The 18,235-nt window shown below is 43.5% G+C and overlaps 1 protein-coding gene across 3 annotated transcripts; it reads left to right on the plus strand.

Moving 5' to 3' along the window:
- The first annotated feature begins 1,155 nt into the window (after window positions 1–1,155).
- Window positions 1,156–17,908, plus strand: tgm8 (transglutaminase 8). Of its 3 annotated transcripts, none has more exons than XM_067458688.1 (13): window positions 1,156–1,216; window positions 3,550–3,714; window positions 3,839–4,150; window positions 4,900–5,018; window positions 5,365–5,493; window positions 6,085–6,262; window positions 7,361–7,496; window positions 8,901–9,010; window positions 9,115–9,357; window positions 13,858–14,136; window positions 15,980–16,137; window positions 16,331–16,464; window positions 16,923–17,908. In XM_067458688.1, the coding sequence occupies exons 1-13, from the start codon at window positions 1,171–1,173 to the stop codon at window positions 17,101–17,103; spliced, it is 2,190 nt and encodes a 729-aa protein (XP_067314789.1). In that variant the 5' UTR covers window positions 1,156–1,170; the 3' UTR covers window positions 17,104–17,908. The 3 variants fall into 3 exon arrangements, with proteins under 3 accessions (XP_067314789.1, XP_067314792.1, XP_067314791.1); XM_067458691.1 differs by lacking the exon at window positions 1,156–1,216 and adding an exon at window positions 3,319–3,454; XM_067458690.1 differs by lacking the exon at window positions 1,156–1,216 and adding an exon at window positions 3,378–3,385.
- The last annotated feature ends 327 nt before the right edge of the window (window positions 17,909–18,235 follow it).

An 18,235-nucleotide genomic window follows, 5' to 3' on the forward strand; every position in this document is an offset into this window, starting at 1 on the left:
AAGCATTAAGAGTTCCTTTCACTGGAACTAAGTGGCCAACCCCTGAAAAACAACCCTACTCCATAATCCCCCCTCCACCAAACTTTACACTTTGCACACTGCAGTCAGGCGAGTCCCGTTCTCCTGGCGATGGCCAAACCCAGACTCGTCCATGTGATTGTCCGACTGAAGCGTGATTGGTCGCTCAGAGAACACGTCTCACTGCTCTAGAGTCCAGTGGCGGCTGCTTTACTCCACTGCATCCCACGCTTTGCATTTCTCTTGGTGATGTAAGGCTTGGATGAGCTGCTCGGCCATGGAAACCCATTCCATGAAGCTCTCTCCGCTGTTCTTGAGCTCATCTGAAGGCCACAGAAGTCTGGAGGTCTGGAGCTGTTGACTCTGCAGAAAGTTGGAGACTTCTGCGCACTGTGACCCTCAGCGTGCGCTGACCCCGCTCTGGGATTTAACACTTCGTGGCTGAGTTTCTATTGTTCCCAATGGCTTGATTTATACACCTGTGGCCATGAAGGGACTGAACACCTGAACTCAGGGATCACAATACTTCTGGCAATATAAAGTGTATATATTTTCTTTTCTTCTCTATTGTGCCATAACAAGGCATCTCATGTGAGTGACAGGTGGCCCCGCCCTCGTCATCACGGAAATCATTCATAATAAACACTGGAAATTTACATTTAAAACAAGAACTGTCGATTTATTAACAATGAACAGTTATTTTTTTGAGTATTTTTATCAACTAACATTACTAAAGATTAATAATAACTATAATAAATATATTGCTCATACAAATAAACCCGTATTGAGGACGCTTCTTCTAATTAGGAAACACTGATACATTTTGTATGTTTTATACTCAGATGAATCCATTTACTTTATGTTTGTTTTCTGGAACATTCATGTAATTCCATCCGAACTGAGATTATTACAGCATCAGACGGTGTTTCATCATCACTGGAGTGTGTAATCAGTGACACTCACACACACACACACACACACACACACATACACACACACACGTATGGGACGGGAGGATTCAGTGTTCTAAGCTTGTGGGAGCAACAGGGATAGGCTCTTATAAACTACACACACACACGCACACACACATCTGGATATAAAGCACCACTCTCACTCACTCTCACTCACTCACACACACTGATCTGAGGAAACATGAGTGTGAATCTGAGCAGCAGGAGCGCCGTCAGACAAAATCAGGGTGAGTCCGACTTTGAACTGATTTTTTCTTCTGAACAGCTTTGAATATCACTGAAGGAATGTTCATATTTCTGTGAACAGTAAAGGTGTATGATGTGAGTGTGTGTGTGTGTGTAGTGTTTATTAGAGTCTCTCAGCGGTTAAAGATGAGGCTCCATAGGCTGACTAACATCAGGAACACACGGTCAGTGTTCAGGTCCGTCTCAACATCTCAAACTAAAAAACTTCATTAACATCACTTTACACATTATTACAAAGTCCTTATTACTGTCTGACTTACGGGAGATCGTTTCTGCCACCGAATAAAACGACTAAAGGTCAGTGTGAGGTCATTTATCTCTTTAATTCTTATTTCTCCTAATTCTGAGTTTATTTATCAATCAAACTTTATTTGTATAGCACCTTCCAACAACCAAAAGGAGGACCACGGTGCTTTACATTTAAAACAGAAGAACATCTACAATATATAATAGATGAATGCATTAAGCAATAACCAGAGCAACAGTTACACAAAAATACAAAAAATACAAAAATCAAAGTGACTCAGTGTGTGTTAAAGGCCAGTCTGAATAAATGTGTTTATAACCTGGACTTAGACAGGGCCAGGGGCTGTAAGAACCATAATTCCGAGTTTATTTTCCATAATTCCGAGTTTATTTTCCATAATTCCGAGTTTATTTTCCATAATTCCGAGTTTATTTTCCATAATTCCGAGTTTATTTTCCATAATTCCGAGTTTTTTTTCCATAATTCAGAGTTTATTTTCCATAATTCCGAGTTTTTTTTCCATAATTCCGAGTTTATTTTCCATAATTCAGAGTTTATTTTCCATAATTCCGAGTTTATTTTCCATAATTCAGAGTTTATTTTCCATAATTCCGAGTTTTTTTTCCATAATTCCGAGTTTATTTTCCATAATTCCGAGTTTATTTTCCATAATTCCGAGTTTATTTTCCATAATTTCGAGTTTATTTATCATAATTCCGAGTTTATTTTCCATAATTCCCAGTTTATTTTCCATAATTCCGAGTTTATTTTCCATAATTCCCAGTTTATTTTCCATAATTCCGAGTTTATTTTCCATAATTCCGAGTTTATTTTCCATAATTCCGAGTTTATTTTCCATAATTCCGAGTTTATTTATCATAATTCCGAGTTTATTTTCCGTAATTCCGAGTTAATTTTCCATAATTCCGAGTTTATTTTCCATAATTCAGAGTTTATTTTCCATAATTCCGAGTTTATTTTCCATAATTTCGAGTTTATTTTCCATAATTCCGAGTTTATTTTCCATAATTCAGAGTTTATTTTCCATAATTCAGAGTTTATTTTCCATAATTCCGAGGTTTTTTTCCATAATTCCGAGTTTATTTTCCATAATTCCGAGTTTATCATAATTCCAAGTTTATTTTCCATAATTCCCAGTTTATTTTCCATAATTCCGAGTTTATTTTCCATAATTCAGAGTTTATTTTCCATAATTCCGAGTTTTTTTTCCATAATTCCGAGTTTATTTTCCATAATTCTGAGTTTATTTTCCATAATTCCGAGTTTATTTATCATAATTCCGAGTTTATTTTCCGTAATTCCGAGTTTATTTTCCATAATTCCGAGTTTTTTTTCCATAATTCCGAGTTTATTTTCCATAATTCCGAGTTTTTTTTCCATAATTCCGAGTTTATTTTCCATAATTCCGAGTTTATTTTCCATAATTCAGAGTTTATTTCTCATAATTTAGAGTTTATTTCTCACAATTCAGTTTATTTCTCATAATTCCGAGTTTATTTTCAATTTTCCCTGTAGCTCAATCAGTAGAGTGTGACGCTAGCAACGCCAAGGTCATGGGTTCGATTCCCAGGGAAAGCAAGAATTGACAAAATGTAAAATGTGTACCTTGAATGCAATGTAAGTCGCTTTGGATAAAAGCGACTGCTAAATGTAAATGTAATAATTCCGAGTTTATTTCTCATAATTCGGACTTTATGTTTTTTTTAGATCTTACATTTCGGAGCTAATATCTGCTTGTATATGTTTTATTCCATGGCAGACAGAGGCTTCCACAGTAATTACACAGTTGCGTATTGAGTAATATTGATTGCCCGCAGCATACACACAGGGCTCGGCTGATAATCACACACACCTGACGGTTTTTCCTTCAGTAATGGAATGTGTGAGTGTGGAAAGTGTTTCTGAGATGAGCGTCATTCATCCGGACGGACACGCCCGATCTCCAGCAGCTGTGATGAAATCTCAGACACAGAAACTGGATCGACTAGTTATGAGGTAACTGATGAACTGATGAACTCACGTGTGTGTGTGTCTGTGTGTTTGCAGCAGCCGCGATGAAGCTGGATTTGCAGTGTGTGAAGAATAACAGGGATCATCAGACCAGTGAGATCTCGCTGGATCGCCTGATCATCCGCAGAGGAAAAGCCTTCAGTCTGACCGTCAGCGGCGAGAGTCTGCAGCCGGACGACATCCAGATCACCGTGGAGACGGGTGAATTAACTAAATTAAATAAATCCCTAACCGTGATGAAGAGATCATTATTGTTATTCACTGGTCATAATGTTATGCCTGATCGGTGCAGTGATGTTGACTGAGTGTTTTCTCTGTGCTGAAGGTCCCTGTGCGTGTGAACAGAAAGGCACGAGCTCGTCCTTCGGCACTAAGGGTCCTGCAAACCGCTGGAGAGTGGCGGTGTTGAGCAGCTCCAGCTCCGCCCCCAGGTCTAGCCCCGCCTCCGCATCCAGGTCTAGCCCTGCCTCTGCCCCCAGGTCTAGCCCCGCCTCCAGCTCCGCCTCCAGCGTTGACCTGTCCGTCATGTGTCCGCCGGATGCCTGTGTGGGTCTGTACTCGCTGTCGGTCAGAAGCGGATCCAGCTCCACTCAATTGGAGAGAGCACTGACTGTGCTGTTCAACCCCTGGTGTGAAGGTGCGTCTACACACACACACACACACACATTCTCACACTCACACACACATTTTCACACTCACACACACATTTTCACACTCACACACACACTCTCACACTCACACACACATTTTCACACTCACACACACACATTCTCTAACTCACACACACACATTCTCACACACACACTCACACTCTCAAACACACACTCTCACACTCACTCACACATTCTCACACTCACACACTCTCTCACACTCTAGATTCGAACTGTTAAGATCCATGAAATGATTCATGATTCGGATCACCAGAGTCTCGTGATTTCAGCAGTTTGACACGCGATCCGAATCATGAATCGATTCACTGACTCATAACGGTTCGAATCATGAATCGATTCACTGACTCATAACGGTTGAAGCTTTGTTCTGAAATCGGCCATCACTATATAAGTCGTTATTTAGTGTTTTTGCGCACTAACTCTATTCTGGCCTCTTCATCAATGATTGTAGAGCCGCTGTAGTGAGATGGGCTTTGTAACGACGTCTTTAGTGCCTTTATGGGTCTTGAGAGAGGAAATGACATTGGTGTCAATGAAGGCCTTTCTGAGCCATCGGATTTCAACACTAATATCTTCATCTGTGTGTGAAGATGAGCGGAGGACTGATGGCTGGCCAACCACAGGAGGAATTAATCACACAATTTACATTACTGGCTGAACTAACGCTTTAAGAGTGTGTGTGTGTGTGCCACTGAAGCCTGTGTTTGTCTCTCAGATGATTGGGTGTTTATGCCGAATGAAGCGGAGCGGCAGGAATACGTCATGAGTGAACATGGAATAGTGTATAAAGGAGTGGATGAATACATCACCAGTGTGAGCTGGGACTACGGTCAGGTGAGAAGAGCGGCTGTGCGCACACACACACACACACACACACACACACAGCCTCTAAACCTACCCATCACAGGAATTTTTCATTTTTCTCAACAAAAAAAACTCATCCCGTGTGATTTATAAGCCTTTTGATCACCGCTGGCTAATCACCACATTGTAATATAAACAAGGACACACACACACACAGTCTCTCCCTCACTTTCACACTCTCTCACACTCACTCTTACTCACAGGTGTGTTTTAGTTGAGTATGATCAGGCCCTTATGGCTCATATATTGACAATCAGTTTCCGTCTGTCTGTGTGTGTGTGTGTGTGTGTGTGTGTGTGTGTGTGTGTGTGTGTAGTTTGAGGAAGACGTTCTGGATATCTGCCTGACGCTGCTGGATCAGAACCCGAAGTGTCTGAAAGACGCAGCGGAGGATTACGCAGCAAGATGTAACCCAATCTACATCAGTCGAGTCGTCAGCTCTATGGTAACACACACACACACACACACACACACACGCTCAAACACACACACACACACGTTAGTTTTTGTGAAATGTCGGGACATCCTATAGGCATAATGGTTTTTATACTGTACAAACCATATTTTCTATCCCCTTATACTGCCCCTAAACCTACCCATCACACACACACACACACACACACACACACACACACACACACACACACACACACACACACACACACACACACACACACACACACACACACACACACAGCCCCTAAACCTACCCATCACACACACACTGCCCCTAAACCTACCCATCACACACACACACACACACTACTCTGCATTTTTACTTTCTCATAAAAACTCCTCCTGTGTGATTTATAAGCCTTTTGTAAAGTGGGGCCATGGGTAATGTCCTCATATTTCACCCTCTCCTGTAATACCTGTGTCATACCCATGGCATTATACACATCTGTGTCCTCATATGTCACACACACACTGTGTGTGTGTGTGTGTGTGTGTGTGTGTGTGTGACATATGAGGACACAAACTCACACTCACTCACATTCACTCTCAGACGATGATATATTTCTGTGTTAATGTGCAGATAAACTCAGACGATGATAAGGGCGTTCTGATGGGCCAATGGGACGGGACGTACATCGGAGGAGTCCTGCCGTCCAACTGGAGCAGCAGCGTCGACATCCTGAGGCGATGGATCAAATACGACTGCCATCCCGTCAAATTCGGGCAATGCTGGGTGTTTGCAGCGGTCATGTGCACTGGTACACACACACACACACACACACATACACACAAACTCACACTCTAACACTCACACACTCTCACAATCACATACTCACTCACACACTCTCACACTCACACACTCTGTCACTCACACACTCTCTCACTTTCACACTCACTCACACACTCACTCACACACTCTCAGACTCTCTCACTCACACACTCTCACTCACACACTCTCTCACTCTCACACTCTCTCACTCTGAGACTCTCTCACACTCTCACTCACACACTCTCTCACTCTCACACTCTCTCACTCTGAGACTCTCTCACACTCTCACTCACACACTCTCTCACTCTCACACTCTCTCACTCTGAGACTCTCTCACACTCTCACTCACACACTCTCTCACTTTCACACTCACACACTCACTCACACACTCTCAGACTCTCTCACTCTCAGACTCTCTCACTCACACACTCTCAGACTCTCTCACTCTCAGACTCTCTCACTCACACACTCTCTCACTCTCAGACTCTCTCACTCTCAGACTCTCTCACTCACACACTCTCTCACTCTCAGACTCTCTCACTCACACACTCTCAGACTCTCTCACTCTCAGACTCTCTCACTCACACACTCTCTCACTCTCACACTCTCTCACTCTGAGACTCTCTCACACACTCACTCACACACTCTCTCACTCACACACACTCTCTCACTCTCACACTCACACACTCTCTCACTCTCACTCACAACCTCTCTCACACACACTAACTTTCACACACTCTCTCACTCCCGCACTCTCACACAGACACACACACACACACTTTCACACACTCTCTCAGACTTTCACACAAGCACTCACTCACACACTCACTCACACACTCTCAGACTCTCTCACTCACACACTCACTCTCTCACTCTCAGACTCTCCCACTCTCAGACTCACTCACAACCTCTCTCACACACACTAACTTTCACACACTCTCTCACTCCTGCACTCTCACACAGACACACACACACACTTTCACACACTCTCTCAGACTTTCACACAAGCACTCACTCTTACACTCTCTCACACAAACACTCACACACTCTTACTCGTACACTCTCTCATATACACTCTCACACACAGTTCTGAGGTGTTTGGGGATCCCGTGTCGGGTCGTCACCAACTATCAGTCGGCTCACGATACGGATCAGAACCTCGTCGTTGACGAGTATTTCGGCGACTACGGCGTGAGACCCAAACGAAACATGGACAGTGTTTGGTAAGTAGGGGTGTGAGCCTGCAGCGGTCTCACGGTATGTGACGCTACTGTAAATGAATGCTTGGCGGCTTGTCAACATTTGTGTGTTTACTCCATAGACTGTAAAAAAATATGACCGTAGTGTCCGTGGCGTCAGCCGTAGGATTCCGATGAGCCGTTCTGAAGCGTAAAGAAGAGACTTCTTGGCAAAGCGTCATTGCGTGTCACTTGCGGAAAACAGAAAATAGGCAAAGAGGCGGGATTTGGGCGGAGCTTAGGAGACGCAATGACTATAGACGGCGGATAAATGATGCATAGGGTGATTTCAGGGTGATTGGGACACTTTTTGCCACTAAGATGACTTGAAGTGTCCCAATCACTTTGAATTCACCCTACTGAGACTACAAGCTAGCTAAAGCCGTCTAAATGAGCTTATTCACTGTATTTTATTCATGTCAGTCGTTTCTCAACGAGACGAGCCACCTGGCTCTTTTAGAGAAGAAAAAAATCATCCGCTGACTTTCAAAGCTGCGACAGAAACGACTTTCCACTTCGAGGACCTTGATAGAAATGTAGTGGAGTAAAGAGGACGATATTTGTCTTTCAGATGGAGTGAAGTTAAAGTCAGAAGATTACAGAAAAAATAATACTCCAGTAAAGCGCAGATACTCAAAAAGTGAACTTCAGTACAGGACTCGAGTAAATGAGCTGAGGGACTGGCCAGATCTGATCGTGTGCAGGAGAAGAGCCCATACGGCCCGTTTAAGGAAATTCCGCCCCATTTGACGTCACACAGACCCATACTCGGAAAAAAATTCCGGAAGGAGTATTTTTGACACAGAAATACTCCATCAAATGTCTTACTTTTTGAAACGTTGTCCATGTTCAGGATGGGAGTCCAAGTCTTTACCAGTGTAAAAAGCTCAGTATGCATGAAACAGCATTGCCCCCATGATTCATGATTCGGATCGCATGTCAAACTGCTGAAATCACGAGACATTGGCGATCCGAATCATGAATCGATTCACTGACTCATAACCGTTTGAATCTTTATCTGAGGATTGAACACAAACGCGGAAGAGAAGCCAATGCTGAATAAAGTCGTAGTTTTTGTTATTTTTGGACCCAAATGTATTTTGGATGCTTCAAGAGACTCTAATTAACCCACTGATGTCTCATATGGACTACTGTGATGATGTTTTTATTCCCTTTCTGGACATGGACAGTATAGTGTGCATACACTTGCATACGCTCTCAGACTAAATATAAAATATCTTAAACTGTGTGTGAAGATGAGCGGAGGTCTTACGGGTGTGGAGCGACATTAGGGAGAGGAGTTAATGACAGACATTTCATTATTGGGTCAACTAACCCTTTAAGAGCGTGCATGTAAACGCTCTGACTGATGTTATTGATGTGATGCAGGAATTATCATGTGTGGGTGGAGGGATGGATGAAGCGTCCGGATCTCTGCAAAGACTCGCTGTACGACGGCTGGCAGGTTCTGGACCCGACACCGCAGGAGAAGAGCTCAGGTGCACAGGCTCTCTCACACACAGACACACACATGCAGTCACACAGTCACACACACACACACATGTAAAATAATCTAACTCATGATCTCTCTCCACTGCATCAGGCATTTACTGCCTTGGTCCCGCCCCAGTGAAAGCCGTCTTGATGGGTCACACAGAGGTCAAATACGACGTGCCGTTTGTGTTCGGAGAGGTCAACGCGGATAAGGTCACGTGGCTCATCATGGCCAACGGCTCCAAGAAGAAGATCATCTCAGACACGCGAACGGTCGGACAGAACATCAGCACTAAGGCCGTCGGCAGCAACAGCAGACAAGACATCACAGAGCAGTACAAGCACCCAGAGGGTCCGTCTCACACTTACACACACTCACACACACTCACTCACTCTCACGCTTTTACACCCACGCTTACACTCACTCTCACACTCACGCTTTTACACCCACGCTTACTCTCATTCTTACACTCTCACTTACACTTACACTCCCTCTCACACTCAGGCTTACTCTTACTCTCAGACTCACACTCACTCACTCACACACTCAGAGTACTCACTCTTACACTCACTATCACACTCACTCTCACTTACACTCACTCTCACACTCACTATCACACTCACTCTCACTTACACTCACTTACACTCACTATCACACTCACTATCACACTCACTCTCACACTCACTCTCACACTCACTCTCACTATCACACTCACTATCACACTCACTATCACACTCACTCTCACTTACACTCACTTACACTCACTCTCACACTCACTATCACACTCACTATCACACTCACTCTCACTTACACTCACATACACTCACTATCACACTCACACTCACTATCACACTCACTCTCACTTACACTCACTCTTACACTCACTATCACACTCACTCTCACTTACACTCACTATCACACTCACTCTCACTTACACTCACTTACACTCACTATCACACTCACTCTCACTTACACTCACTCTCACACTCACTCTCACTTACACTCACTCTCACTTACACTCACTCTCACACTCACTATCACACTCACTCTCACTTACACTCACTCTCACTCTTACATTCACTATCACACTCACTCTCACTTACACTCACTTACACTCACTCTCACACTCACTCTCACTTACACTCACTATCACACTCACTATCACACTCACTCTCACACTCACTATCACACTCACTCTCACTTACACTCACTTACACTCACTATCACACTCACTATCACACTCACTCTCACACTCACTATCACACTCACTCTCACACTCACTATCACACTCACTCTCACTTACACTCACTTACACTCACTATCACACTCACTCTCACTTACACTCACTATCACACTCATTATCACACTCACTATCACACTCACTCTCACTTACACTCACTCTCACTTACACTCACTCTCACACTCACTCTCACACTCACTCTCACTTACACTCACACTCACACTCACTATCACACTCACTCTCACTTACACTCACTCTCACACTCACTATCACTCACTCTCACTTACACTCACTTACACTCACTATCACACTCACTCTCACTTACACTCACTATCACACTCACTATCACACTCACTCTCACTTACATTCACTTACACTCACTCTCACACTCACTCTCACACTCACTTACACTCACTCTCACTATCACACTCACTATCACACTCACTATCACACTCACTCTCACTTACACTCACTTACACTCACTCTCACACTCACTATCACTCACTCTCACTTACACTCACTTACACTCACTATCACACTCCCTCTCACTTACACTCACTCTCACACTCACTATCACACTCACTCTCACTTACACTCACTCACACTCACTTACACTCACTCTCACTTACACTCACTTACACTCACACTCACTCTCACTTACACTCACTATCACACTCACTCTCACACTCACTTTCACACTCACTATCACACTCACTCTCACTTACACTCACTATCACACTCACTCTCACTCTCACTCACTATCACACTCACTCTCACTTACACTCACTATCACTTGCACTCACTCTCACACTCACTCTCACTTACACTCACTATCACACTCACTCTCACACTCACTATCACACTCACTCTCACTTACACTCACTATCACACTCACTCTCACTTACACTCACTTACACTCACTCTCACTTACACTCACTATCACACTCACACTCACTATCACACTCACTCACACACACTCACACTTACACTCACTATCACACTCACTATCACACTCACTATCACTTACACTCACTCTCACTTACACTCACTTACACTCACTCTCACTTACACTCACTATCACACTCACTATCACACTCACTCTCACTTACACTCACTCTCACTTACACTCATTCTCACACTCACTCTCACTTACACTAACTCTCACACTCACTATCACACTCACTCTCACTTACACTCACTTACACTGACTCTCACACTCACTTACACTCACTCTCACTATCACACTCACTCTCACTTACACTCACTATCACACTCACTCTCACTTACACTCACTTACACTTACACTCACTATCACACTCACTCTCACACTCACTTTCACACTCACTATCACACTCACTCTCACTTACACTCACTCTCACTCACTATCACACTCACTCTCACTTACACTCACTATCACACTCACTATCACTTGCACTCACTCTCACACTCACTTACACTCACTATCACACTCACTCTCACACTCACTATCACACTCACTCTCACTTACACTCACTATCACACTCACTCTCACTTCTACTCACTTACACTCACTATCACACTCACTCTCACTTACACTCACTATCACACTCACACTCACTATCACACTCACTCTCACTCTCACACACACTCACTATCACACTCACTATCACTTACACTCACTCTCACTTACACTCATTTACACTCACTCTCACTTACACTCACTATCTCACTTACACTCACTAGCACACTCACTCTCACACTCACTATCACACTCACTTACACTCACTCTCACACTCACTCTCACTTACACTCACTATCACACTCACTATCACACTCACTCTCACACTCACTATCACTTACACTCACTCTCACTTACACTCACTCTCACTATCACACTCACTCTCACTTACACTCACTATCACACTCACTCTCACTTACACTCACTTACACTCACACTCACTATCACTTACACTCACTCTCACACTCACTCTCACACTCACTATCACACTCACTCTCACTTACACTCACTATCACACTCACTCTCACTCACTATCACACTCACTCTCACTTACACTCACTATCACACTCACTATCACTTGCACTCACTCTCACACTCACTCTCACTTACACTCACTATCACACTCACTCTCACACTCACTCTCACTTACACTCACTATCACACTCACTCTCACTTACACTCACTTACACTCACTATCACACTCACTCTCACTTACACTCACTATCACACTCACTCTCACACACACTCACTCACTTACACTCACTATCACACTCACTATCACTTACACTCACTCTCACTTACACTCACTCTCACTTACACTCACTCTCACACTCACTCTCACTTACACTCACTTACACTCACTATCTCACTTACACTCACTAGCACACTCACACTCACACTCACACTCACTCTCACACTCACTCTCACTTACACTCACTTACACTCACTCTCACTTACACTCACTTACACTCACTTACACTCACTTACACTCACTCTCACACTCACACTCACTATCACATTCACTCTCACTTACACTCACTTGCACTCACTCTCACTTACACTCACTCTCACACTCACTATCACTCTCACTCTCACTATCACTTTCACTCTCACTTACACTCACTTACACTCACTTGCACTCACTCTCACACTCACTATCACACTCACTATCACACTCACTCTCACTTACACTCACTCTCACACTCACTTACACTCACTCTCACACTCACTATCACACTCACTCTCACTTACACTCACTCACGCTTACTTTCAATCTCACTCACTCACACTCACTCTCACACTCACTATCACACTCACTCTCACTTACACTCACTTACACTCACTTGCACTCACTCTCACACTCACTCTCACTTACACTCACTATCACACTCACTCTCACTTACACTCACTCTCACACTCACTCACTCTCACTTACACTCACTCTCACACTCACTATCACTTACTCACTCACGCTTACTTTCAATCTCACTCACTCACACTCACACTCACGCTTACTCTTAATCTCACTCTCACTTACACTCACTCTTACACTTACTCTCACCCACACACTCATTCACTCTCGCACAAACACTCACACTCTCACTCACACGCACTCTTACACTTACTCTTACACTCACTCTCACTCTTACACTCACTCTCACACAAACACTCACACTCTCACTCACACTCTTACTCACACTCAGTCTCACACACTGTCACACTCACTCTTACTCTCACACACTCACTCTCATGCTCACACTCACTCTCACACTCACTCTCACACAAACACTCACACTCCCTCTTACACTCACTCTCACCCACACACTCACACTCACACTCACACTCACTCACTCACTCTCACTCAGTCTCACACACTGTCACACTCACTCTCACATGCTCACTCACTCTCAGATGCTCACTCACTCTCACACTCACACTCACTCTTACTCTCACACACTCACTCACTCACTCACTCTCACGCTCACACTCACTCACTCACTCACACTCACTCACTCACTCACTCACTCACTCACTCACTCACTCACTCACTCACTCACTCACTCACTCACTCTCACACTCACACACAGCTGATATCTGACCATCTGCTCCTCAGGTTCAGAGAAGGAGAGAGCGGTGTATCAGGAGGCGGTGAAGCGAGTGAGTGACCTGAGGGCGAGCGAGACGCCGAGTCCAGCGCTGCAGATGAACCTCAGTCTGGACGGGCCTCCGCTGAACGGAGCCGACATCAAACTGAAGCTCGTTCTGAAGAGCGACAGCACACAAGCCCAGGATCTGACGCTCCAGATGAGTGCCCAGGTCATGAGATACACAGGGAACCCAGCGGCCAACATCTGGAGCAACAGCACCAACACAAACCTGCAGCCCAAAGCAGGTACGAGTGCTTGTGTGTGTGTGTGTGTGTGTGTGTGTGTGTGTGTGTGTGTGTGTGTGTGGTTCACGCTTATATCCACCGATCGGGCAGGCCAAGTAATAAAATATAAAATGGTCAGAGATCTCCATATCTCTGGGACTGAACTATATAAGGGCCTTTAAAATGGAGAAACTACAAGAAAAGTTTGTTGAGAACCAGAATCTGGAAGGATATTGAGATATCTGTAATACTTCTTGAGTTACCTGCATTCAAACTTGAGTTTTTTGTGCTTTTCCCCATGTTTGAGCGCTCACCGTTGGCATATAATGAGACACAGATTGATAAAGTCAACAGATTTCTCTAATAGATCTGCCAATCTCTGAGTGAGAATACAATAATGAAGCTGCCATCTTTATAAAGTCATGTTTACACGCCTGTAATCTGGCTCCGGATGTCATTTTGACCCTCCTCTAAAACAGTGATTACTCAGTTAATATACATCTGTGACATTTAATATTCTGGTGTTCTTCAACATTTATGTATCTTTCACCAGAAATATTTTCAAAATCAACATTTTTAGCCAGGAACCTTTGACAAGGAATGACCCAACAACAAAAACTTGTTTCACACAGAAGAAGAAAACATGAAGGGTGAAGAGGGGAGCCCTCAAAATCAAAAACATAGACATTATACACTCCCCATAAGGATTATTAGGAGCACCTGTTCAATTTCTCATTAATGCAATTATCTAATCAGCCAATCACATGGCAGTTCTTCAGTGCATTTAGGGGTGTGGTCCTGGTCAAGACAATCTCCTGAACTCCAAACTGAATGTCAGAATGGGAAAGAAAGGTGATTTAAGCCGTTTTGAGCGTGGCATGGTTGTTGGTGCCAGACGGGCCGGTCTGAGTATTTCACAATCTGCTCAGTTACTGGGATTTACACACACAACCATTTCTAGGGTTTACAAAGAATGGTGTGAAAAGGGAAGAGCATCCAGTATGCAGCAGTCCTGTGCGAGAAAATGCCTTGTTGATGCTCGAGGTCAGAGGAGAATGGGCCGACTGATTCAAGCTGATAGAAGAGCAACTTTGACTGAAATAACCACTCGTTACAACCGAGGTATGCAGCAAAGCATTTGTGAAGCCACAACACACACAACCTTGAGGCGGATGGGCTACACCAGCAGAAGACCCCACCGGGTACCACTCATCTCCACTACAAACAGGAAAAAGAGGCGACAATCTGCACAAGCTCACCAAAATTGGACAGTTGAAGACTGGAGAAATGTTGCCTGGTCTGATGAGTCTCGAATTTCTGTTGAGACATTCAGATGGTAGAGCCAGAATTTGGCGTAAACAGAATGAGAACATGGATCCATCATGCCTTGTTCCCACTGTGCAGGCTGGTGGTGGTGGTGTAATGGTGTGGGGGATGTTTTCTTGGCACACTTTAGGCCCCTTAGTGCCGATTGGGCATTGTTTAAATGCTACGGCCTATATAGTAAATCATCTGCCAATGGGGTGAGAAAAATAATCTTAATTCAAACAGAAAACAAGATTATTTCTCTCACCCCATTGGCAGATTATTTATCTTATTTTAAGCAAAAACTCTCTTCATTTTGAGTTATTTTTCCCGAAACAAGACAATTACTTTTGCTTGTCTAGTAAATACTTTTAAGAATCTCTGGATGTTTGGACTAGAAACAAGACAAAAATACTGAGTAAGAAAAGTATTTTTTGCAATGTGAAAATAAAGTTGTGATATAAAAAACTTTTAACTGTCCTAAACATCCACTTTCTTGATGTAAAATGTAATTAAATCACAGATGAGTCCTGAGTGTAACGATCCCGGTGTGTTTCAGAACAAACTCTTTCCTTCACGGTGCCGTTCGCTGCATACGGACCAAAGATGATGGACAACAACTGCATCAAAGTGTGTGTGATCGCAACGGACAAAACCGGGGAAACTTATCTGGCGGAGAAGGACATAGTGCCACACAGCCCGAGCCTCGTCATCAGGGTGAGCACACACACACTCACACTCACTCACACACACACACACACACACTCTCTCTCTCTCACACTCTCTCACACACACACACACACATCTCTCTCTCTCCCACACTCACACACACTGTCTCTCTCTCACACACACTCTCTCTCTCACACACACACACTCAGTATGTGTCCCTAACCCGTGTGATGTGTCTCAGGTGAGTGGGACGCCGCTGCAGGACTCAGAGATGAGCGCAGAGGTCGTGTTTGAGAACCCGCTGCCTGTGGCTCTGAAGAACTGCTGCGTAACACTCACTGGAAGTGGCCTGCTGAAACAAGCAGAGACGTCCAGGTGAGCGACCGCTACACACACACACACTGCCCCTAAACCTACCCATCACACACACACACTGCCCCTAAACCTACCCATCACACACACACACAGCCCCTAAACCTACCCATCACACACACACACACACACAGCCCCTAAACCTACCCATCACACACACACTGCCCCTAAACCTACCCATCACACACACACACACTGCCCCTAAACCTACCCATCACACACACACACACACACACACAGAGCCCCTAAACCTACCCATCACACACACACACACACAGCCCCTAAACCTACCCATCACAGGAAACATTCTGCATTTTTACTTTCTCATAAAAACTCCTCCTGTCTGATTTATAAGCCTTTTGAAAAGTGGGGACCGCTGACTGATCCCCACAATATAACATAAACAAGGACACACACACTCACTCACTTTATGCTGTGTGTGTGTGTGTGTGTATGTATAGCACCGCTGAGCTCGGCCCAGGGCAGAGAATCCGGCTGAGTGTGACGTTCAGACCCTACAGACTCGGGCCGAAGAAACTGGTGGCCGACTTCGACAGCGCCACCTTCAGGAACATTAAAGCCAGCGTGGACGTCAATGTCAGACCCGCCACCGCGCTCAGATTCACCAACTTCGGCAAATGAGGACCAATGAGGACCAACTCCAGCTTTTATTTGCATGAGCAACACAGAGATGATTAAAAATAGTGATGTAATAAACTTTAATAGGCATGAAAATAAAGTTGCAATACAAAACTTGAAATGTTGTAAAATTACACTTCATTTATGTACAATGTTAGATCAGAGATTCCTGAATAAATAAACATTTAAAGCAAAAGTCTGATGTAATAAAGGTGGTTTTCTGCTTCTACAATGCAAGAAATGCTCTTCTTATTTGGTATTTTTGTCTTGTTTCCAGTCCAAATATCTAAATATTACTAGATCAGTAAAGCGACATAAGATATTTTTTCTTGTTATGTTGAAAATAATATCCAAATGAAGAGTTTTTGCTTAAAACAGGCAAAATGATCAATGGGGTGAGAAAAATAATGGTTTCATGTTTCTGTCCCAATCAGAAATATTTTTCTCACCCCATTGGCAGATTATTTATCTTATTTTAAGCAAAAACTCTCTTCATTTTGAGTTATTTTCCCTAAAACAAGAAAACATATCTTATGTCGCTTTACTGATCTAGATTTAGATATTTAGACTAGAAACAAGACAAGATTACTGAGTGAGAAGAGCTTTCTGCAGTGTGTGCTGAGTCTTTACAGACAGACAAACAGCGTTCATTAATAACACAATATCCGAAACAGATTTCATTATTTTAGGGGTCAAACTTCTGTGAACATCATGAATTACAACATCGCTTAGACTAGTTCATGGCCTTTGGGAAAGTAAGGGAAAGTTCCAGATTCCTCATAACACACTGCGAGCGCTGGAACCGGCACTGCACAAAATGCTCTTCTTACTCAGTCATTGTGTCTCGTTTCCAGTCTAAATATCTAAATATTCTTAAATCAAGATGCATTTACTAGATCAGTAAAATGACATGAGATATTTGTTCTTGTTTTCTGGGGAAAAATATCAAAATGAAGAGAGATTTTGCTTAAATCAGGCAAAATGATCTGCCAATGGGGTGAGAAAAATAATCTTATTTCTGATTGGGACGGAAACAAGAAACGAGATAATTTTTCTCACCCCATTGGCAGATCATTTTGCCTGATTTAAGCAAAAACTCTCTTCATTTTCAATAAAACAAGGAACAATATCTTAT

Source organism: Pseudorasbora parva, chromosome 12, assembly GCF_024679245.1.
Source record: "Pseudorasbora parva isolate DD20220531a chromosome 12, ASM2467924v1, whole genome shotgun sequence".
Taxonomy (NCBI): Eukaryota; Metazoa; Chordata; class Actinopteri; order Cypriniformes; family Gobionidae; genus Pseudorasbora; species Pseudorasbora parva.

What these genes read in the sequence shown, in the direction of transcription:
- tgm8 (XM_067458688.1), top strand. Translation starts at nt 1,171, where the DNA reads ATGAGTGTGAATCTGAGCAGCAGGAGCGCCGTCAGACAAAATCAGG. An exon ending in ACCGCAGGAGAAGAGCTCAG is followed by an intron (nt 9,011 to 9,114) that starts GTGCACAGGCTC and finishes CCACTGCATCAG; the next exon opens with GCATTTACTGCCTTGGTCCC. An exon ending in AAACAAGCAGAGACGTCCAG is followed by an intron (nt 16,465 to 16,922) that starts GTGAGCGACCGC and finishes GTGTATGTATAG; the next exon opens with CACCGCTGAGCTCGGCCCAG.